At 34.1% G+C, this 25,682-nt stretch overlaps 1 protein-coding gene across 2 annotated transcripts in view; it reads right to left on the minus strand.

Moving 5' to 3' along the window:
• Positions 1-5,815: 5,815 nt before the first annotated feature.
• Positions 5,816-25,682, minus strand: part of LOC149065785 (potassium voltage-gated channel protein Shal-like) — a 187,738-nt gene continuing 167,871 nt past the window's right edge. For both annotated transcript variants that reach the window (XM_089253572.1, XM_089253571.1), the window contains exon 5: positions 5,816-18,299. In XM_089253572.1, coding sequence (XP_089109698.1) covers positions 17,967-18,299 — 333 coding nt within the window. In that variant the 3' untranslated portion in view covers positions 5,816-17,966. The remainder of the gene's footprint in view (positions 18,300-25,682) is intronic.

Raw genomic sequence — 25,682 nt, forward strand, 5'->3', positions numbered from 1 at the left:
TCTCTCTTTATAACTCAAGCTCGAAAACATATATATATATATATATATATGCCTCCTCCCCACAGCTAGATACAAATATAGGAAATGGACCAGGGAAATGGTTATATTCGTTTCCGAACATGGTCCTTTCCCAGCATATCTGGCGAGACTTCATCGACAGACGGAGAAATGCAAATGCGGTGGAGACGGCACGGTCATTCACTACGCTACTGCCTGCTCTTTGACCAAAGACTTCCACTTACAAATCCCTGTTGCTGATATAGTCTTGGAAGTTGAAGGTTTTCCAAAATCCTAGTAGTTATAATTTATGGAAAACAATCAAGAGAAATTATATATCTTTCCGAGACCAATGACATATCAAGACAGAGAAGATCCCTTGGACTCTGATTCAGACTCAGACTTCGTACCTTAATTGCGACGTCTTTCATAACCCCATGTGCTATAAAGTACATAGTGATATTTTAATGGGTGCGGTAGCCCAGTTCGATAGGATACTCGCCTAAAGTACCAAAGGATGTTTAGAGGTGTCGCGAATTCGATACCCGGTTCGAATTTTTATTATATAAGGTTATATTCATAATCTGTGTCAGAAAGCTTTCCTGACACAGGGGTACAACAAAAACGGCGACATGACCGCAGAAAAAACTGATACCGTAGGGAGTCCCCCATCGAGGGGTTAGCGTAATAACCTCTCGATGAGTATAAAAAAACAAGCCTGCCGCCGTTCGGAATTTGCAATAAATTGTAGGTCCCGGTCTAATTAGCCCTCATGCGCAGAAAATGGCCGTGGTGCGACGAAAATGATCAAATGATATTTTAATGGAATTCCCCGATCATTCGCGGTGTAATAAGTGATGCCAATATTGTATTCAGAGAGATTCAATGTTTAATAATATCTTGTTTGAGTTTTGCTACTTTGCTTTGATAGGCTGAGCGCAATTGTTGATTGAATTTTTATTATTGTTGAATTTTTATTATTGATTGATTTGTAGATTTAATTTATATTATTGAATCATACATAGTTTGTGGATGTTGTCCTATATACTCATAATTATATTTTATCTCATTTCATGTATATTTACTACGCATATGTTATATATTATACAATGTTTACATCGTATTATCATCTGTATGTACGCTCTATATCTTACTTCTCGTAGCATTGCTTTATGTCTAGATCATTCCCAGAGCCCATCCGTTACAAAAACTCTGACGTTGTATCCGGACACCTGCTTATAATCAAATTATATATCATACTTTCTCAACTGATATACGAAGCGCCACAATTATTGCTATTCATCAATATATTCATGTGTTCGAATGTATACCGCTGGTAAATATACTATTGCACAACTGAAATTCATATACTCAAGTGAACTTTGAAATTTCTCCGGATCTGATCATCATTATGACTATAATATCCAAATCTAAATGTGTCTCTAACTAGCAACGAAGTTCCCCCCCAGCTCCTTCAGTCTTGTGATATTATTGATAATAGTAATTAGTCAATATCGGTAATTTCCACCTATCGGTAATTTGTACACGTATCCTGTTTTTCTTTTCATGTTTTCATGTTCTATTTTCAGATTCGGGAGTATGAAAAAACCCTTCCAACAGAGGACAAGATGAGAGGAGTTGGTGTCGCAGATCAGTCATTCGGCTGATGTTTGGGGACGGAGTACAGTGATGAAGGCGGATGTCTCGGGATGTTTTCATTGGTCTCTTGCTCAATGGCGCGGTGCCGGAGGTGCCACCCGTGCTCCTTGGCGGCTGGCGGGGGTTTCCGGGGCTTTGGGGGTGTGATTCCCGCGAGTCGGAGGTGATGGAGGCCCCGGCGGGGTTGGGTCCTGCGGCTTAAGGACCGGTCATGCCTGCCGGGCCCGGACATCAAGAGAGTTTTTCCAGCATGGCCCAGCTGCTAGGTAATCTGCTTCAGAGTGGGGGTCATGTTTGGTGTTAATGTTTGTGGTTCTTTGCGTGGGTCGGAGGTCCAGTGGCGCAATGCCGGCCGACGTTCGGTCCGTGGTCTTGGTGGCTGACGGGGCTTTTTCTTTTTTTTTTTCCAGCATAGCCCAGCCACAACGTGGTCTGCTTATATCCCACAAAAGGACGAGCGGAGGGGGGGCCATGTTTGGTGTTTGCATAACTCAAGCCCCGTGTGCCAACAAGAACACGCGTGGCTCTTCTCTGCACCCCCTCAACCAAGTCTATGTCCCTCTGTAAGTATCGTCTACAAAACCTTACAGCATACTCCAGTCCAAGACGAACTAAGCTAAAAGTGGAAGTATGACTTTAGGGGAACGCGAAGACACCTTTTTTTGAAATCGAGCATTCTATTCGCTTTTTTGACCACCGCTGAACGATGTTCAGAAAACTTAGATCGCTCGTCAATGAGAATTCCCAAATCGGTAACCCTAGTTGCATCCGGGATAGTGATGCCATTCAACTCGTAAGAGAAACGTGGGTTGTTCGAACCAAAATAAGGGACCATAGAAGAGACCCGTGATCATAAAAGCAAAGGATATTAGTTACGCATGACTTCCCCTTCCTGAACCCACGCTGATTATCCATTATTCTCGTCTATCCACTTCACCAATTGCCTTTTGATAATAATTTCCAAAATTTTCGAGAGGAAACTCTTCAAACTAACTAGACGATAATTGGACATAGCTTTTCTACTACCCTTTTTAAATATCAGAACAATATTTGCAAGCTTCCAATCCCTTGGGACGATACCCTGAGTAACACTACTCCTGTAAATCTCAGCGACTGGCCCCAACAGTTCACTAGCACATTCCCTGAGGACCCTAGGATAGATATCATCTGGTCCTTTGTTTGCACATACATTTTTAGAAGATTTAGGACCTCCACTTCTTCTACTTGGATATCGTTGAGGATTTTATTCCCCATACAACACCCGTACATTGAATATCGTTTTCTCTATTTAAAAACTGACGCAAAAAAGTCAGTGAAAGCACTACTACGACTCCTCAAATAAATTTAGAGAAAACTTTTTCCAATAAAAATTATGTTTTTAAAGTCAATGATTGCAGGGATATCTGCTGTGCAAACAATTTGGGACAGCCTGTATAGGAAGTGCGGGGATTATGGAATTCTCTCCACCTTCAGGTATGACCGCCAACAGGGTCGTAGCGTGCAATCTCGGGCCCCGGGCCAGACTTTCTCTTGCCCCTTTGAAAGAGTTATTATTATGCAAAATAACTGTACATTTTTTGCTGGGCTCATCATTCGACTTCGGGGCCCTGTGGCTTCAATCATTACTTAATTAATAATTATTCAAAAAAATTATAATTATTCAATCATTACATTTCACTCATAGTTAGGAAAACTGGCGGCATATGGCAGCACTTCACATAACAAGCATTACACAGAAAGAAACTTCACATCAGGTTTCACTACACGTAAATTCCAGCATGTACCAATTCGTTAGAGGTTCCGAAGAGGAATATGGATGAGGTGCATTGTGTGTGGTTTAGGCCGCCAAATAAAACAGTAATATACTACTTCGAAATGCCCACATATTGATGCTCTCTACAGCACAGTGGTTCTTAACCTTTTTTCTTCCCGCACTCCCAGTGCGATGCGGATTACCTTCCCGCACCCCCTTGGATAATGCGTTTATGTTAGAAAATTCATTTTTCTGTAATTAACCGTATAATTAATTAATTCATATGAGAATTCAAGGAAACATTTTATTTTCTAAACATTATGCTGAGGTGAACTCGGAAAGAAAAGTCATCATGTTTCCACCGGGACTCGAACCCAGGCCCTCTTGCATACCGGGCAAGCATGCTACCATCTACACCACTGGAGATGCGACCCTGCCTTCCTTGTTTCACGCACTGTAGCGTGAGGCTCTGAAGTAGAGACATTAGTAGCCTCTCTTAACTTCAGGAATTGGTCTCCAGGTATTTTGTATGAATTCTTTTACTCATTATTAATGACCTTTTCGGCTATGACTAATATTTAATTTTTTCCTTATTAGAAGAAAAAGGATTAGAAGATATAAGATTATTTAAAAACGAAACTAAAATAAAAGTTAATATTTTTAACATTTTTGGAGATTTGGAAAAGAAAATTCATCGAATAGTTTCTTTCTTCATTCTTTACTTATTGATTGCAGGTGCAACAACTATAAAGTAATATTTCTTTGGCACTTGACTAAATTTTTTTACGTTTTCTCTGAGTCATGTTCACGACAATATCAAAATCCAAGCACTACATGCTAATAACACGAAGTACCAATGTAAACAAACCACGAAATAGTGTAGGTAAATAATGGTATTTTTTCTCAACCGAATTAGAAAACACGTACGATCGCTAATCGAAAGAGAATCTTTTACTACGCAAATTTCGCGTGACATATTTCTGCAAGCGAAAGCCAAGAGATGATGTATCTAAATATTGGTGGCATTCCATATTTTTTTAAGAATTGAAAAATTCAACTTTTATCATCATTTCAATTTTCTTGGATAATCAGTCAAGATCTTGAAATTGTTGAATTTTTTTTTCATATCGTACCCCCCCTCCCCCCAAAAAGATGCTCTCCCGCACCCCCGATTAACAACCACTGCTCTACTGTGAGTGTCGCTCGGTTATCTCCATAAAATAATAATAGTAGTATCTTTAGTCTATGGTTATCCCCATTATCACTGCTGCTATAGAAGATTTGGGTTTTTTTTTACCTCTAGAAATGTTATCAAAAATGTTTATCTGGAAGAAAGCCTATTAGTTTGAAACCAAGTGCAATGTATGTCATTGTGCTGTGCTCATTTTTTTTGGCTAGCGATTCTTCCCGGTTAGATGGAAACCTTTTTTTTCCTAGATGGTGTGTGTGTGTCTTGTTTATATGGAATACTATCAGTACCATCTGCGTTAAGATAGAATATCTCTTCAAGATGAAAAGTTTTGGAAGATAATAGGGATCTTGGAATAATGCGTGAAGTGAGCCCACCTTGGCAGTTTTGGGGCAGAGAAAGAAGATTGCCTCTGTGACTCTTGTAAACAGACTATGGCAACATCACACCATCAACTACAAAAACAAACTATGAAAATTTATTTTTTATTGTCACAGACTCATTTAATCTTGTTTTTGATCAACTTTAGTCAGTTTTCTTCATTTTGAACCCCGTATTCCATATATAGAGGACTCAGAAGCCAATCAGTGTAAGTCAATAAACATTAAAACTGAGATAAAAGGATCTTTTCATTCCGTGGTCAGTATAACTGATGTTATCTGCTGTTGTAATACAAAGATAATGACTTGAATGCTTTGGCAACTGAAAGTTTTAACAATGAAGAGGCACTCGCAATATGAAAGTCATTTTCAGATAATTGACTTTCACTGATTGGCTTCTGAGTGCTCGATATAACCCGACCATTTCATATTATCCTCCACACAAATATCATTTTTTACTAATATCTGTTTTTTCTTGGACATGATATTTGTTTTTAAATACCATACATTTGTCAATGAAACGATAAGAATCCAAATTTTATAAAAATACAGGTTTCAAGTTCCTATCGTCTTTTAAATATTGGAATAATCAAAGAAATAAAAATGGTATTCCATAATACCCACACTTCCTATATTTATACTTTCAAACCATCAGTCAATTTATGGACTACCTGTAAGTATGCCATTAATCGGCGGTGTCTTGATGTTCTTGTATGGTACCGTAACAGAAAGAGATGAGAAAAGACACCACGATCAAGAGATCTGATTTTTAATATATATATATAATATGGAAAAAATTTACGAAGCAAACAATCTGCTAGTGTGTGATTACAGAAATAAATTTATAAATGTTCAATAATAATAACGATAATGATGATAATTTTGAAAATTTTTCCTTTCTCAATTTCGAAACGAAATTTTTTAGCAGTACTTTGTTCCAAACACATTTTTTGTTAGCAAGTATATATTAAAGTATATTTTATTTTTTTCATGTACCTTATTTAAATACGTTAACTTTATTTTCACGACGCACAATAACAAAATACACAGAGGATAAATTGGGGAAAGATACTTATAATTGATACTTCAGTTATTACAGCACAAAATATCGACAGTGCTGCAACCGAGCATTTTGAAGATGCACATAAACAAGTATGTATATATACTTATATAACATAATTTTATAAGTATACATGTATATTTATTCATACACATTTTAACAATATATATATATGTATATATAATAGTATATATCCTCATATTTATACAATATTTAAAGAGGCACATTTGCACATGAATTTTTCACATCACATGTAGAAAATACAAGAAAAAAACACAAAAAACAAAAGAATCGAAATAATTTGTTTGTTCAAGTTCAGTTCAGTATGTTTTGTAATTCGCATATATGTATAGCGTATTTTTGAATTTCAATTTACGTGCAAAAGTAACTCTTTCACTTCCCGTTGATATCCACATATTGGAATGTGTGTATAAAGAGAGATTAAGTTCAAATTTAATAGAAGGGGAAATATAGCCCACACAATACGTATTCGACAATTCACATTAATGGGTTCTATTTGAGCGTTATTTTTTGTTACATGTATATCCATGTTCACACGAATTCATCACTCATGCGACAATTCATAGAAAATTAAAATATTAATTGATTGAATGTGGTAATGGGAAGTGAAGAAGAGCTACAAAATCGTACAGACAACACATCAATTATTTTTCAAAATTTTCACTGTTACAACATTACAATTATTAAGAGGTTATAAGGTAATAAGTTTATATAACAACACGTTAAGTATAATATATATTTAATATTTTACAAAAACGGGAAATAATCAATTTATAGAAGTATTACCCTAATCCAGCCACTTATTTTCATTCAATAATTATCGAATTTGAATATATATATATACTGACGAATATAATTATTCTGAATGCAAAAATGTTGACACTAATCAATTGTTTATACTTGAGAATGGATATTTAGACGTCTCTCTCATTCATTCTTCCGTGGACCTAACAACAAGCAGAGTTTATTATGTCTAGAACATGACGGTCAAAATCTTTCATTAACAAACACGAACTCTTCAAAAGTGATTAACATGAATATGAAAAATAAATGATAAGATTCGTTTCAACTAATGCTCTTGAATACTTCGCGCGAGCAGACAAGCAATCAATAAAATCGGATTGAGTTGAGGTGTTACGATAACGATGACCATCCATTAGTATCCGTCATTATTATTTCGAGATAGTATATATGTATATATATACATATATAACATGTGCCGAAATGGAATGTGAATGATTATATAATAACAATAAAGAAATTTCATAGAAGTAATTACTACGTTGGAATTGTTTGTAATTAATCATTAATCAACGTGAAGTTGAACTACTTTTCTTTGTAATATAAATATTGTTGATGTGAGAAGATACTTCACTTAAAAAATAATTGGATATTTAAAATGGGAAATTCGAAGTATGTTTTTCCGAACATATTTTTTAAAAATTTATTCTCCCGTATAATAATGATTTTACCAACGAACATACAATTACATATTTGGTACATATAATAATAATCTATTCACAATATACAAATCTATCATCTCTTATGAAGAAAAGCTTTTAACAGTCAGATATTTCCTAAAAAGTGCTTGATGCTTGATAGTTCAATAATTTGGAACATGATTTTTTAGAAATCTCATAAAAATTTACCTTTTAGTTTCAGGTTTATAGATAGAAGGTGATGAAGGCTTTTTTTTTTACTAAATTTACTCCTGTCAGATAAATGAGCGAATTTGATCCCGCAAACTAGTTCGAACTCAAGATTCAACTATTTCTTAATGCTTCCCGAAGTAGAATAAGATACAGTATATTATAAGTATATTATACGTATGATAGGACACGATATACTGGCTCTATTGATCACATATTCTTAATTGGTCTATTTCACAGATTAATATCAGATACAAACAAAAAATGACAGTGACATAAGGTATTATAGGTATTGTACAGCATTATACTGGTGAGCACAAATCATTGAATGATAATGATAACTCACATTACGTGCATCGAAAGATTTCATTAAAAATAGAATGATCTATACTTGTGTGTCTTGTCTGACCGAAACTACTATCCGGTTAATTTAAAAGACTAGATTGTGAATGAACAGTTTGAAGAAGGAAGAGCAAAAACCACCTGTGTGTGTGTGTGATAACGAACGAATTCAACCTGTGATAAGTGGATAAACTTTTCGAATAGCCTAGTCATGCAGACAAAAAGAATATCGTTTTCATTAATATGATGAATTTCAGCCATAATTTTGTTTGTGTGTGTGTTCCTCGTAAAAAATCAAATTTAAAAATGTAGGAAAGTTGTTTTTTCTTCCCAAATTTCAATTTTTTTTTGGATACATTATACCTTCTTTAAACTGATGATTCACCTACTAAAAATAAAACTTCGAATTTCTTAACCTGGTATTTTTATCTGGGATTTGTAAGGTGATAGTGATGTGTGTGTACGGGTCTCTCTAGAGAGAATTATCTACCTCATTATCACTCAAGATTTCACGCACGAATTGGGGTTGAATAATCTACTATACAAAGTGCTGAATCGATATCCAGCTTCAGACTCGAAGGAGCAATATATATATCCATCCTAAATGTGCTTTCCACTAGATATGAAGGATGAAGTTGGTCCCGAAATTAGTAATTCATATTTTTCCAATCGGCATGTGTCATTGCACAAAATATTTCTGTACTGAAGATGGTTTTATAGCTTTCGCTGTACGTGAGATATGATCTCAAATCCGATGGGAAAGAAGAACCATCCATACTGTATGAAGAATTCAGAGAAAACAGGGCCTTGTCGTCTTGCTCGATTCGAAGAAGGTAAACTGTACATACATACTCAGATTTACGTTCCTCACTATTTGCGCAGAGAGGGGGTTACGTGGAGTTTTGTAATACAACGCTAAGCGCACGCACAAGAAGTCCTACAATGCATTCGATTGTTACACATCGCATTGGTACACTAAAAATTTTCCATAAAATTTACACGTAGAGTCTGAAATGAGCCCCGATATAAATGGAAGAGATGATGGTACTTTTTTATAAACTTTTAGAGAAACGACAAGAAAATGCAAAGGAGTCTAATAAACACATCAAACAGTCATGTTTTGTTTTAAAAAAACATACACCTGTTTGAAGAATCAGAGTCCGTATGATGTTTCGAAAAATTTTAGAGTGATGTAAGAACATTTGCTACGGGAATGTACTAAAAACCCAAACCACTATCTTTACGAACGAAGGCACCTAAAAATTAAAAAAAAAAAGAACCCGTGCTCTCTCCACACGAATGTAATTTTTTTATGTTTCAGAAAAGCCCTTCTTTTTTAAAGTAAGCCTATTAGGCTTATGTGGGTGGCACAGAGAGATCCTGATTTATAACTGAAGTATCATCAAAAAGACTGACGACAAGACAAAAGGATTCTTTATCGTAATGATAGAACAAGTATTGGGCATTTTGCCTGTTGTGGCGTTGTATTTGTATTTGTATTTGTATGAGTACGTGTAACGGAAATCGGTTGTGACATGCAGTGCCGTCATAACCCATGCGTTAAGACGGCACTACATGTCACAACCGATTTCCGTAAGGCGTACTTGCTCTATCATTACGATAAAGAATCCTTTTGTCTTGTCGTCCTTTTGTCTTGCACGGCCCGGGGGCTTCAAGAGAGGAGGGGCCTCAGAAAAATTAGAAGTAGTTGAATTTTTCAACAATTTGCTAGGTAGGGCCTCAGAAAAATGACTTGGCCCACGATGCTCTTACGACGACCCTGGTGATATGCGCATTTCGCCCCTAGCAGACAGTATATGCATGGGCGGAGATATGGGGAGTATGGGGCATTTCTCCCCCAGTATCAAAGGTGGAGCCGATTGATCTAATGTATATGAGTATATATGAATTGACATCATGCCCGCCTCCATAAATTATCATTGTGCCCCCCCCCCCAGACTTTCAAGTCTATCTCCGCCTATGGGTATATGTATGAGATGAGTCGCAATCTCTATAATATTACGCATACGCAAGCGCTATCTTTCAACAGCTTTTGAAACGTGAATAATGCAAGTTAGTATTCCCGAACATGAAATTCATGAAACCAAGACGAACATTATAAGACGAACGGTTATAAAGAATACATTTTTTGATCTTCGGCTCAAAATAAAACTTTCTTTTTTTTTACAGATTTGTACACTAGGCACATCGTGGTAAATAATTGAAATCACACAAATTTTCAGAGACATCATAGAATATAGCTGATCTTTCCGAATAACATTTCATTCTAATCAACTGCAAGCAGCAATCACCAGGAATATGCAGATCAGGAAACCAGATTCGAATTTCCTAATATATTCTTTTCTTAATTTCGTAGACTAGTAACAACATTCAAAGAGTTTTCCATTAATTTTATTCAAGCAATTTCAAAAAAATATTCAGTTCCTTTGGTCCCCCATGAGATAGATATCATTTATATTGATAATTTTATTTTTTAGAGCCATTTAAACATTTCCATCCAGATAATAATAATATATAACATTGAATTGCTTTTGCTGCAATAAGATTCCATAGATATTATTTTTTTCACTTACAATAAAAACAGCCATATTGAAACACAGTATTTATTTCTCATTATATAACTGATGTATTCCTTGTTGAAGATCCTTCCTGGTCGATCAGTTTAGCCTATTTAGAGTTAAAAAGTTTATTTTAAAACAAAATATTCACTATATTTCATATTTGTCCTGTGTGTATGTGGTTTGGGTTTCCAATATACATATATCCTCAGGTATTTAGAGTAGTTAGTACATAGTATTATATCATAGAGACTCTTCTCATCAATGCAGAAGAAAAAAAATTACATCGAAATGAGTTGAGATATTTGTTTAATACGAAAACAAGATTCTCTCGGGAGCAAATACGGCAGCTTTGCCTTACTTTTTAATATACAACGAAGTAGTTTTTTTTGCTCATCTATAAAGTTTTTAGTGGTTCAAACAGCGTTTAACGTTCGGTTTGATCAAATTTCATCTTTATTTTTCCCAATTTAAGGCACTTCGTGAAAAAATTTAGGGAAATAAAAATATTTTAAAATTAAAACTTTGCAGCGTGATAAGTTTATGACTTTAGTCCTGTATCCTATGGGTGTAGTTCATTTCAGCCCACTGCTTCAGAAAGTCGCCAAGAAATATTTCATTTTTTATTCTTTACTTTGAGACGATAAGAAGTGAAAAAAGCAAGAGTAAGACAAATGGAGGGAAACATGTTCCCTTGTCTTGGTATAGTTGCTATAGTAGCACACCAATGTTGCAATTTTGTGCCAAGAAGAGGGCCGAAATACAGTTACACCTTTCTGTATCCGTCACGCGTGCCCCTAAAAATATAATAATATTATAATTGAATTATATAAATATTAATAATTGAACTAAAAACTTGGTTTTTTTCGGGAAATTTTAAACTTTGCTAAGCACGCTGTTCTACAGCGAAGAATGCTATAGAAGAGAGAGCTTTTTTAAAACTGACGTATCTGGTCATCGGTGTCAAAGTAAAATTAAGTAATCATATTAGCAATAATATATATGGTTAATGAGCAATATTCATAGTAACAATACGTAAAGACAACAATATTTATAGTGTTTCTGAATGCTAGAACTGGTCAGTTCGAGACAGTTTTCTATTTGAAACATTTACATAAATATGTGTATTTTCAATTTTATAAATTGTTTCCATTATATATATATAATATGTGACTGCTTGATAATTACCTAATTCATTTATAAAATACTGAATTACTGTCTGGTGTACATATTTTGAATGAGATATTTATAAATTAGGCAGTTGCTTTAACCGGCAACCGTATAATGAATGATCCTGTTCGAACTCGTTTCAGGAAACGAGACTGAAAAAAAATCAATGAGCAAAGAAAAAAAAAAAGGGGAAAAAATTAGAGAAAATTTTCAAAATCATAAAATTAAACATTTTTTAACATTGAATATTTCACTGCAGTCTTTTTTCAAATAATAAATCGTTGATTTGTATCTCAGAATAAAAAAACTTCATAACCTCATTAACATCATTCGTTGAATACGAATTTCGGAAAGATATGCCATTTCTTTTTACAGGCAGGATATGCTGTAATTAAAAGTAATTTATGATGAGTGGATAAGGAATGTACTTATATAGTTCATATTCAAATATACATTTATATTATAGAAGATATGACAGATGTTACATCGCAAGTACATCGAAAACATCGCTTGGTCATTTTAAAGATATGTACTTGATAGGGGATGATGGATATTGGTGGGAATGGCGAATGGAACGCGAGATGTCTTTCAATTCCATTATTAGCGTTGACTTTGATACAAGATTTGTTCAAACGCTTTAAAATACAATAACGGTGAGAATTAAAATTTATAATGCAATGACTTTAAAGTTGATATTGAAAGCGAAAGAAAAAAATCAAGTTCGATTATTTGGCTATTATATACACTCAACGTTAGACCATTGGTAGTTTTTCAGTTTTCGAACTTCACTGACACTCGTCATGAGAAACTAATAAAAATGTGTAAAGATATACATGTTTATATAAATGTTTTATACCAGAAGAGAGATGATATACATGTTTATATGGTTCCACGTTCTCGTTCCGAATCGCGGTTACAGTATTTATTTACTCGGGTTACGTGATTTCATGCTTACAGTTAGAGTTAAATATTATATTTGTATGTATGCAGTTTTTATATATATCCGAATCATGTTTTTGATTAATTAAACCAATGAATGACACAATGGATACAGGTGTTTTAGGCATGGACACTGTCCTGTGCTAGCTTCCATTTTACACAATAATTCACGGTATTAATATAGTATAATACTAAATTCACACAATAAATAACTATAATTCAGGACACTCATACAAACTTTTTCACATCGAAAATACCTGTTTTAACACTTGTTGGAAACAAACATCCTCATTCTAAGACTATTTTTCTATAACAAATAATTTTTTCTCTCTTCACCTCACTATATTGAGTATAGAATATGAAATGGTATTAATTATCATGTGCTGTTGTAGTGCGTTTAATTACGGTAGTTTAAACAGTCACACACGAGATCTGATCGTAACTATGTATTAGGAATGATTAATAGATTATCATTGGGCATTAAAATTAATCTTTGATGCTGTAGTGCGAATAAAGGCAATACATAAATCAAAAGCAGCAACCACATTCTAATCGACAGGGTGTCCTGTAAGTCCTCATTAGGTCGTTGTCAAATCAACCGATTGCCGTAGAGGTATGGTTGCAATTTAGAAATTGCTCAAAATATGTTCAGAAATCACACCGTACCAGTTTTGAGAGTGAAAATACAGTGTTTCACAAAATAAAAAAAAATCTTAATTTTTATAGGTCCCTCTAAATTTTTATAGGTCTAACTTTCAATTAAAAGGTTACTGCCCTCTCTCCTCTGAGGATAACAAAAAAAATTCACGTTTCTAAATGCAATATTCGCTGAGATATTTGAACTCTAAAATCGGAGAAAATGTGGGGAAGAATGGTATATTAACGGGCAACTCTTCCTTCCCTCATTTACGTCATTCTTTCCCAACTTTCCTCTAATTTTCGATTTCAAATATCTCAGTGAATATAGTACTTAGGAACATGGGATTTTTCTATTGGCTTCAGGAGAGACAGGGCAACAACTTTCTAATTGACGATTAGAGGGCAGGGGGAACCGTATGAAAATTTATATTTATTATCGTGTGACACACTGTATTTTCACTCCCAAAACTGGTACAAGGTGATTTCTGAACACATTTTGAGCATTTTTTTTAATGAAACTAGACCTCTATAATGAATGGTTGATCAGATAAAGTCCGAATTAGGACTTACGGGACACCCTGTATATATATGCGCGTATATTCTATGCCTTGAAAAATTTTAAATATGCAGGAAATTGAAAAATGAAACATTGATAATTATATTAAAATAAAAAGAATCTCATGTTCATAATGCCAATTTTTTTTAAATAAAATTTTTCTCATATATTGTTGGAGAGAGTTAAATTTTCATGCCAACGTTAATTATGTCGTATTGACAAGTTTTTCGAATTGGTTGGCAAAAAAAAAAACCACATGTAAATTAACCCATAAAAATAATTATAGATAGCTAATGAAATGACCTACGCTATGAAATGAATGTAAATGACCTACCAATGAACTGAATGCAGTTTCTTTCTTCATCTAATCAACTAACGCATTCGATGCATCTACTATTTTCCTCTCATGAAATTTTTAGAATAACCTTAAGGGCGGTTAGTACAAGTACAAATACAGGCTGTATAGATAGTATGTATCTTCATTCGCAGATACTTGAAAACATGATATATTTGGAGTAGTCCGAAAATAAAAACGGAAGCCTTGCGTTGTTATCTGAGAGATTGACTGTCAGTACTGAATTATAACGGTCTTGTGTGTTTTGACTCAATATAATTTGAATCCACATTACGTAGTGATTGATGGGTTGGTGTCAATAAATTACTCAATTTTATTACACGTTCTCTTTTGGAAAGGCTTCATAGTTAGCCATATCAAACGTAGTATTGTATATACAGAGACCCTGACGTGTGTGCCTGCACGTGTTACTCATAAAAACAACGTAGACAGACAAGTCACGAAAACTTCATAAAGATTTTTGTGCATATTATAAACCATATTCGTCTTATTGCTTCGTAAATTGCTTGAATGATTACACTTCGCGGTCCAGTTCAGATTTAATTTGACTTTTCCCATCAATGGTGGATAATGAGGCATCTGGCAATGTTAATCTGATGTTCAAACATGGATAGTAATCAATTTACGGAAAAAGAACTGGCCAATAAGAACAAATAATAATTTGACTTAGCGTGTGTATCCTTTTTAGAAGCTACTCGGCAATGACCAACATAAACTTGCAGTTTCCGTACTGTTTCAAGTTTTCTAAACGCTTTTCATGCGATGTTATAGGATTATAGAGAATAGAACATCTAAGCGTACCGCTCATAATCATCATACTTATTAGCATTAATTTCGAATCACAAACGATATTATCTATCGATTCCGTGAATTAAAGAAGTTTTAAAAAAAGCTAGACATCATGAAAGCTTCTTTAAAGTTTCAGACGATAGTTCTAAGGCTACAATTTGTTTCTATAATACAAACTATTAATATTATTTTGTATATACCTGTTTCTAAGCAGAACACAGATTTTATTTTTATTTTCAAAAGGACGGAGGCTTTAAAAATCGACCCTATTTATAACGAATTAAACAGATCAGATGTTATAACTACAGTCTATGTAGATGTATTTTGTCTCTGTTTGGACAAACCACTATGGCTAAAAGTGGACTAGACTCGATTTTAGGTTCAAAAGTTTCTTTTATAATTTCAATCTCAAGCTAATAAACGCCAATTATTTATATAGCTTAATCGCTCAAATGATCATTGCGACTCAATAAAAGAATATCTACATAATATTGTTTACTCGCTATTTTTTCTTTCTTGTCTTCTTTTTGACATAATTTCATCACTATCTAGTATTAAGATTTCACATTTACAGTAAGATAATATTCGGTCTTTCTTTTTATAGAAAAAACTATAACAATATGGCGAAGGCAATTTAGAAAGTATTTTAGTTTACCGAAACATTTTCTAGAAATCTACGGTCGTTATTCGAATGTATTAACACACTTTTTTCCTGCAACATGGTACCAAGTATAGTACCACAATTGAAAAAAAGTTGTTAATTAGTGAATTATCAATAATCATCGAGCATTATCACGAGCATAATGATTGGAAGTAAATGAATGATTGTTGCGACGAAGAAGATATCAAGTTCTTTGTCTTTTTTTTTTTCTCTTCTAATATACTGGATTCCTTTTCTATTAGAAAATGTGATTATATATCAACGATGAAAGTATTATCGATAAAAAAATTTGGTGAACATTTCCCTAAATGAGGGGAAAAAATGGGACTTTTTAGGTACAAATTATACAGCTTGCTTCGCGAGTCAGTATTACATAAGAATTTCACTTCATGGAAAATTTCTCTGACACGTCTTGGTTCTTGATTACTATTGTTTTAACTTTGAAAAAATAAAAAAAATCATTACTAGTTCACATAAATATCTATTTGAAAAAAAAAATTTTTTTACTGACCATTATTTACCTATAAATTGCGTCTTGATTCAAAAGCGCGTGATAGAAGAACTATCAACGAACAGAACTCCCTATTATCGACTATACAGTTTCGAGAACAATCGAGAAAAAATTTATCTAACAAGCATAAGAGAAAGATATTGTGTGTGAACGTACAACTTTTAAAGCTCTAAACTATATTTAGTTTGCTTCAGTTTTATATTTTGAACGTTTTATTAAAATTATTGTTGCAAATATATGTATAATATGTATGAGATACTTTTTCAGTGTGATAAATTTTAGCATTGTGTGAAAGCAATTTGCTTTTTCAAAAATTTGTGCCGAGCAAAAAGTTTCGATTGAAACGTGCAGCTAGCAGAAAAATAGATATATATCGGCATCGATTTAGCGATTTACCTGATCAAGACAGTTTTGTGATAAATTCGAAATATAGGCGTAAAACGTTAATATGATATGAATGATGCCATATTCCTGTACGTGTATAGAATATTTTAGCAGGATGATTTACCAGCGTGAAACTAACATCTGCATTCACTACTGCAGTTTCATTTTTTAAAATAGTTGTTTGTTTCTTAATGTTTTTGTACAAGATCTAAGATTGTTGTTCCCACATGGTCTTTCCATGATTCCACACTGATGTCCGTGCAAGCTATCAAACATTGTGTGTTGAAGTAGTGAAACACGAATATTCGTTTTTGGACACTTAAAACTCTTATTATACGAAGCTTGACAGTGTATCGGAATATACCTATAGAAAAGAAAGGGGTTATTTACGGTGTGAAGTGGTGGATACACAACATAAAATGAACACGACAGTTTACTTACTACACAGCGAAACGTTGTTAAAATTTTCACAGTATCATGCTGTTCATGAATATTTTAAAGATTTGAGGAGCGAAGCCACAAGTGTTGAAAATTCAAAATTCAACGCGGAAAAAAGCATTTTAAAACCTCTTTCACACAAAGTCCACAAAAGACACTGCACAGCAGTGTCTGAAATATGAATGAGAAAAGCGCACGTGTATATTTCATAAAGAGACACGAGGCTCTTTCTCATCTACATAAACCTCATCTTTTCTCACATTCATAAATCCTATCATATATTATCGGTTTTTTTTCTCTCTCTACACATCTTAATGTGAATGGCTTTTGTCATCAATATACATACATTTTCAAGTAAATGTCAGAAATGACTTAATTGTAGCACCTTCTTCTTGTTCGTATAACAGTCGAAATTTGTGTTTCTCACTTGCATCTTCTGCACCGATAGAGGTGTTATCGGTGAGAAGAATATATAAAATATTTTTCGAGACTAAATATATGACAGTAATATCGCATTTTTGAATGCATTTTTACAATAAATATTCTATGCGTGTGTATGTGTATCTATTTGATAAGAACTTTGTCAGAATTTCGATACAATTTTTATAGTGCGCGATTATCCGCTCATAGTTTGTTAAACTTTTTCAGTAAGAGTGAGTTTTTCACTTTAGTCGAGATGTTTTGCTTGATAAATTTGAATATTTTACACCGGTCACAGTTCCCAAGATTCGATTGTCGCTCTTAATATAATTGGCCGTTATTCTCCTTTTAATTTCAACGTGAAATATCCTCGATGGTAGAAGGATACAACGAGTGAACTACACGAAGGCCTAGGAAGAGTAGTTCACTGTGGAGGAGAATGGCGTCTACGGGATCTGTGCCGGTGAAGCCGGCATTATAAGGTTGATATCCTAACGCTCCCTTGGCCGCCATTGTTTCCATTGTTAGAGGCAGGGTTGTGGTCCGAGTGATGAGTGTCCGAATGTGGCAAGGTGACCACTGTAGTTACAGCTGCTGTAGTTGCGCTGCTGCCGGATGGTGGACTAGACACAGCCGTGGTCACTCCGCCGGGAGTAGGATTACTGATGCTTCCTCTGTGGTAAGTGCCAGTGCTGGTGGTGTTAGAGCTGTGTTGTTCCCCGCTGGTTGATGTACGATTTTGTAGCCTCACTTGAATGTCATTCAACTCTTCTTCGTGGTCCAATTCAACTCCTGCACCCGAATGCTGCTGTGGAAATATCGAAGATAGATATTCAATTAACTCATAAGGCAAAACTTCTGTAAAATAAAGCAACAAGTGCGAAAAACTCATTATAAAAACACCAAATACATTCAAGACATTAGACAAACACACATTGTGGTTATCATCTCCCGATATAAATGGCGTGATTTACAAATAATCAAACCATTTTACGACGTTCAGCATTGTACTATTTGCTTCTATAATTGAAGCCGAATGATATCAAATGTAGTTATAGTTATGAAAAATAATTATATTTATATAAAAGAATATATCAAAGAGAAGTCAGCACAACTATAATGTACACAGCAATAGATATTCCTACTCGATTTTCCAATCAAATTAATAACAGATTTTCAAAAACTCTATACTTTTAAATAACCGAACTAATGTTCTAGAAGATTAGATTTAATTTTCATTGATTATCAAATTTGTAGATATTTCAGAATACATTGAAAGTTAGTAAATTCAATTTCGTGTCGGATCTGTGAAATGTAAAAGAAAATCGAGAAAATGGTTAAAAAAAGACAATAACAAATCAGAGTATTTCAGAGAATTACTTAAAATGTGTAATACACACACAGAGAACATTCAAAACAGATACGTTAAGCATGCCCCGAATTTCGCAGAATCTCGGTTCGATACGAGTTCTTGATCACATAAAATATCATGTGTACGAACACGTGTGCAGTACAATTAAAATTTCTCTGACACATGAAATTTGAAGAATAACTTTTTCAGTCTTTTTTTTTTTTTCAGCACAAAAGCTTGTAGGGAAAACACAGTTCTTCTGGGCTATTACACCGTTACTCATAGGTCAAAATGTTCAGCTTGCAATTGCGGCAAACATCATCAGTGGTTACAAATTATATGAAAACTCTCATTCTCTCTCTTTGTTAACATGCTTTAACTAGTTTTTTGGCCATATTCTCTCTTTTTGTAGAAAAAGAAGTTTAAAAACATATGTATATATGTTAGGAGATAAAATTAGATGAAACTTGGGTAAAACTGAAAAGACACAGCAGTGGCTAACTACGTTTTCGAGGAAAGTATCTGCGACGTATGTTTCGAAGATATGTCATGGTTCTTTCTAAAATTAACTACTACATATGTATTTCACTCGACTCACCGTAGATCTACAAACATCGTAATAATTATATCAAGGAAGAAAAAGGCCTTAGACTAAACAAAATGTGCCATCTTGCACTGCACGGAATGAGACAGAGCAACAAACGGCTACAGCATTTCTAACATTGAATAAGAATTTGTGGGATCAGTATATTTTCAACCTGATGATGAAGATGACTGCCTACGCTACAGACGAAACTTCTGCTTGCGTTTTGACCTCTTAGCCACGACGTCACAGCCCAGAAAAAAAGACTGCGTTCACAGTAGCAAAAGCCGTGAAAGTTTATGTCCGTCTTTTAAAAAATAATTGAAAGCTCAGGAGTTTGTGATACAGCAGCTTATAAAAAAACTTCAGCATGAAAGGCGATGATTATCGGGCGAATTTTTAAAGCAGCCATGAGAGTGCTTATATTTTTTCATTGTAACATGTGCATTTATTATAGATTGAACATGGACATGCATTTATATACATTCGTAATTGGAATATTCTCTTATAAAAAGCTTTGCATTGCATCCGACGTTAATAATTTCATTGAAGAAGCATTGCCGTGAATACATCCGATCACGTGTCGTTCACTATCATCTGGTGCTTACAACTTATTTATGTTATTTTTTTCTTTCTCCTATCTTTTTTTCTTCTACCATTCAAGAGCTTACGGAGTATAAAGTTATTCTTATCGATATAATATTAACTATACAGCGCCAACTGACCGAATTCGTTCTGCTGGAGAAAAAACGAATTTTCCGATGTTATAAAAACGTTTCGCAGAATTGCGTTGCCCCCAACGCTTAAACAAGATGTAAGTAAAGATTACTGAACGATTACGACTTTGATTAAGACGTTACCTAGCGCACACACTAAGAACATTTTCTAATGAATAATTAAGAAATCTGAGAGTTTTCGTACGTTCACAGTTGTGTATTATTCGTGAAATGTGAATGTGAATTAATAATTAATAAGAAGAATATACTATAAAATTCTTTGTAGTATTTTGGATACTGTGTCCTGGAAGATTTTTAAAAAAATAATAAAATGGAGACTCAATATCGCAGTTTTCTTAGAACGAAAAACTGATCAACGATAAAACTAGAAGTTTGTCAATCAAATGAGAACAACAACTTCACGTCTAATTCATATTGAAAAGTTATTTTAGGCCAATTATTTTTTTTTTCGAGACTGTGGGACTTGTGTTGGGTAATTAAATATCTCATTTTTCCAGAAACACGTAAATAATGAAGTTAAAGCAGTTTTATATAATATTCTGTATTGATACAATATTCTGTATAATCTCTCAGAGCGTTAGGGGAGGCTTTCATTAAAGATAAAATTTTTTATCATGAATCATATCAATCATAATTTTTCTCCTCAACCTTAAGAAAAACAAAGTAGAGTAATTTGAACGATTTTTTTTTCCTATTGAATGTATAAAAATGATAGTCTCAAAGAGGAACCAGTCGATTGTAGTGCATGCACAACTCAGGCGAACAACAAGAGCCACAGCATCGATAGAGAAACAGAGAGCAGTGCCAGTTTAGATGGACAACAGCTATATACAGCCAGCCTTACAGAACGGTGTCGTGTTCGTGCATCATTGTGCCGAAAAGGACCTACTTACCCTCTTTAATCCCTGCTATATGTTAATGTGTGATTACTCCTCTTGGCGGCAACAACCCTAATAGAACATGCCACATTTAATTAACATGAAATGAATGGCATTTTGTTTCTTGTTAACTCATGATTTTTATAAAATTTTGACTTTTTTCAGCAAATCAAATAGAATAAAACGAAAATGTTTATTTTTAATTGACCGATGATATTTAAGAGAAAAATGCTGTATAACCGAAATTTTGCAAGAGTAATCAATTGACTACTGTTAATTGAGCTTGTGTATATATGTTTGAATCGGATTAGCAGGAAGATTTGCTGTAAATCCTGGATTTAATCTGCCTTTAAACTTCCAAGGAAACACATGTATAGGATACTTATCAACGAATCTTTGAATGCATTTTTTACGATACGAAAGAAAGACCAAAATTAATAATCAAGACAGAAAACGAGCATGTTTCCCTAGCTTTTGAAACGGAAAAATTGCGAAAGTGGCCTTACATCTGGAAAAAAGTGTTTGAACATTCTCAGACTAAATTTTCCTGAAACCATAATAAAAGAAGATACGATGCGGGAATAGAAAGATATACATACTCAATAAAAATTATTATATATAGGGGAGAATCAAATTTATCATATAGTTAAGACCAAAAGACTCGAAAAATAAGTGCAGTACAGTATAATAAAAAAAAAAGAAATGCTTTTTTTTATTGTTTTCTCGATAGTGCACCATATAATCAAAAAAAAGTAGCACTGTTCTCCCAGACATTTACTTAAAAAGCCACAAGAATATCCATGCCTAAAAATTACACATTTTTCACAATCAAATATATGTCTCATAAATCTTAAATCTCTCAGATTTTCTTGTCACTCGATGGTTTTTTTGATGATTTGACCTAAAAGGTAAGAATCCATCAAAAGGCATGGTCATTGTAATGCCGCAGTGATGGTCTATCGGACGTCTGTTCTTATGTGAGAAGAAATGAGGCAAGTTTGACCGAAAATAATATCGAAAGAGCCATACGCTTCCATTTGACAAGAGTCAAATCAGATGGGTTTTCAAACAAGGCAATGTCTGCAAGGATTAAAGTAGACAAGTGGAAATTAAAAAATTGAAGAAAAATAAAGGAATTGAAACGCCAGTATGACCAAAGTTTCTCAAATTTTAACGATAAGCTCCATTCATTTCCGAAGTGATTCTAGTGACAAAGGATGACCGTTGAAATCTTCAATGATTTGATGGATTCAGTGACTCTCGGATTCAATGCAGCATCACTTAGACATTGGACCATCACCATAGAAAAAAGAAACTGTACGAGAGCTATTTTTTAAGCAAAGACCATTTATAGCAATATCTCTTTAAAACTTACGTGTTCGTAATTTCGCATAGGTGCAAGTGTCTACCGACATCCCCACCATGCAAACAGGGATCGTTTTGAATCCCGCAGACAGTGTGTGTGTTTCGTGTCGTGCAACGGAAATGTGTAAGAAAATCAGGAGTACCGCAACTTGTGAAATAGTATCAATTACTCGCTTCCTCATCATAAGAAATGTGACACTGGCAGAGATTTATCACTAGATCTGCCAAGTGTATGATCCGGGTACCATAACTGACGACAAGGTTCTTAAACGGGTGAGACTGTTCTAGGAAAGCTGGGAGAACAGATATGATGAATAAAGCTCGAGCCAGTCGTATTTATACACCGACGGCCATTTTTTGTGTGTTACCATGATTCACAAGACCTTCCTTAAACAGTCTGATCCATAAGATCCCCTTAGCCATCAATCACGGCGTTCGGACCACACACTCCATGGACTTAGCGATGAATCTTTGCCTCCGTCATATCTTACGCTGAAAAATAGACTTGACTTACAGGTGACGGGCAGCTCGATTTTCTTACACATTTTCATTGCATGACGCGGAACACATGCACTGTGGACGTCATTTGACACGTCTATTTATATGGAAACGATGTCGGTAGGCACTGTGCGTGACCAAAATTATTAACACAAGAATTTTAAAAATACAGGGTGATTATAAAAAAACTATCCCGACATATGGGCACATCATACCATTCACATAACTATCATACCATTCACAGAAACTGAATGAAATTTTGGCATAAGGTATTTTGATGTATGCGCTCAAGAATGATATGGAAAACAACAGTGTCACTCTAACAGTTACGGTTACAGTGAGAAAATTTCGAAAATATCAAATGGCAACACCAAGTTTTTTGTATTGGAATGTGATCTCCATTGTGAAAAACCCTAAATAGCGTTCGAACGGCAACTGTAGCATGAAAATCACCGGCGGTAGATAGACTAAAAGTGAGGACAACCAATAAGGACAGAGAAGCAGCATAAAATAAAGCATTTTATTGTGTTTCACAAATTTTCCACATGACCTTGTGGAGGACTAATCAGGCTGGAATCTCAGCCGAAGAAACGGTGTGACGAATGAAACGAACATTAATGCTCTGGTGCACGGCAAAGTCCTTTTTACTTTTTCCTTGTCTAGCTCCGAGGATTTTCGTGCTACAGGTGCCATTCCAACGCTATTTAGTGTTTTTCAGTATGGAGATCGCATTCCAATACAAAAAACTTGGTGTTGCCATTTGATATTTTCGAAATTTTCTCACTGTAACCGTAACTGTTAGAGTGACACTGTTGTTTTCCATATCATTCTTGAGCGCATACCTCAAAATACCTTATGCCAAAATTTCATTCAGTTTCTGTGAATAGTATGATAGTTAGGGGCCCATATGTCGGGATAGTTTTTTTATAATCACCCCGTATATTTCAAAAAGTCCTCACTAAAAATAAGCCTTATATTTCAAATTATAATTTTGAAACAATCTTGTAAGTCCAGTTTTAAATCCACAAGCCTTTCAAATCTATCCACTTTGAGTTACATAGACGCATGAAAAATGTAAACGAAAATACTTTTTTGTTTACTGTCACCGTAAATTAAATAGAGTATAAAAGTCTATTCTCTCCGAAGGTACAGTGACAAAGTCTCCGTCAATTTAGAAACAGAAATGACGTATCCAAATTGTTACAATTCGTATAATAGAAATTTTGTGATATCTTTTCTTATAACAACATATTGAAAAGACGGCTTCAGTATAAAAAAGAAAAAGAAAACAAAATCTGTCAAAAACAGAACAAATGGAAAACGTATAGAGATAAGAAATACACCATTTGTTTTTTTATGATTGGAAACAAAACAATTCAAAAACGTCCCTTCCGGTTAACATAATTCTTTTTCAAACATTGCACACCAAAAATTTCAAGATGGTGACGGGGTTATTTTTCAAGCAAAGAAAAAAATATTTTGTTTTATTTTATTCTAGATTATCATTTTATTTTTCGTCTCTACGCCATTCAACATTGACGAAGGCCCTTGAGCAACGTCACTTATTATTTTTTTTTTCTATACCCATTCACGTTTATACATATCAACCTTTTTATTTATTTTTGATTTATAGAATAAATTCAAACAGGACCCCTTCCCATACCATTTCTTCGAACTCTTCTTCCATGATTTATCGTGATTTATGTGCTACCGAAATATATATACGATAGGAGAGGGGGGGAAGGAATAACTGTGAAGAAAAAAAATAATATATATATATATATTCTTTATTTTTTTTTGTGAAAGAAGTATTGTCAGTTTTCTTCGCGCATTTTCCGGCTATTTGTCATTACCGCAAGAAGAATTGCCAATCGTTTGCTTGTTGAGAAACATTGATATAGGCTTCTTCATCTTTTTATTCTTATTTGTTTAACACAAAATAACAGACTGTTATCCTTAACATCTTCTCTGTCAATTTCTCTTACAGTTGCGTTTTTTTTATCACGTCCATCACCTTTTTTGTTGAAATTGTCAAAATCCATTGTAATTTCCCTGCTTTGAAATGAGAGATTTTTCTCTTATTGAAAATATATCGAATTACAATTCTATCGAATTTGAAGGTCTTTGCCATAAAATGACTTTTATTTTCTGAGATTTTTTGTATTGATGCAATATCTACGAATGTGTGAAAAAGAGAAGGGTTAGTTATTCCATTTATGGTGAAGGTTGGTAGTTTTTTAAAATGTTGTTCGTAATTTTCTGTTAGGGGAACACAATATGCGTATCTGGACAATAAAGAAATTAGAATGGAAATAAATAAACCTATTGTTAGTGATTAATTAGGCGAAATGCAGGGATACTTAGTTCCTCGGTGTTGTTTGACCAGGGTGGATAAATGCTAATCGAAAAACACTAGCGCTTAGATTACATTTATCGGTGAAATTCACACGTGTCCGAAACTAAAAACCGAAATATATTTCGCGATATATTCGGTTCATAGAGTGGTACAAATTAATATACAGTGACGCTCGTTTTTACGAACCCGTGCGGATATGGGTTTAAACTTAGTTTGTAAAATTGAAAGTTCGTAAATGTGAAAGACATTTGAAGGAATAGTGTGTTGTTTGGGGGAACGAGAAAATCAGTTCGTAAAATCGGACGTCGACTGTAATATATGAAAATGTTATTTAGAAAGCAAAGTCGATTTAATGGTTTGTCACATTCGATTACCAGGCTGGAAGTACCTCAACCTACAAATTTACATAGTTATTTTCAAAAG

The sequence above is a fragment of the Pholcus phalangioides genome, unplaced genomic scaffold (assembly GCF_987345545.1).
Source record: "Pholcus phalangioides strain wild (caught in Gottingen) unplaced genomic scaffold, Ppha-v1.0 ptg000039l_1, whole genome shotgun sequence".
Lineage (NCBI taxonomy): Eukaryota > Metazoa > Arthropoda > Arachnida > Araneae > Pholcidae > Pholcus > Pholcus phalangioides.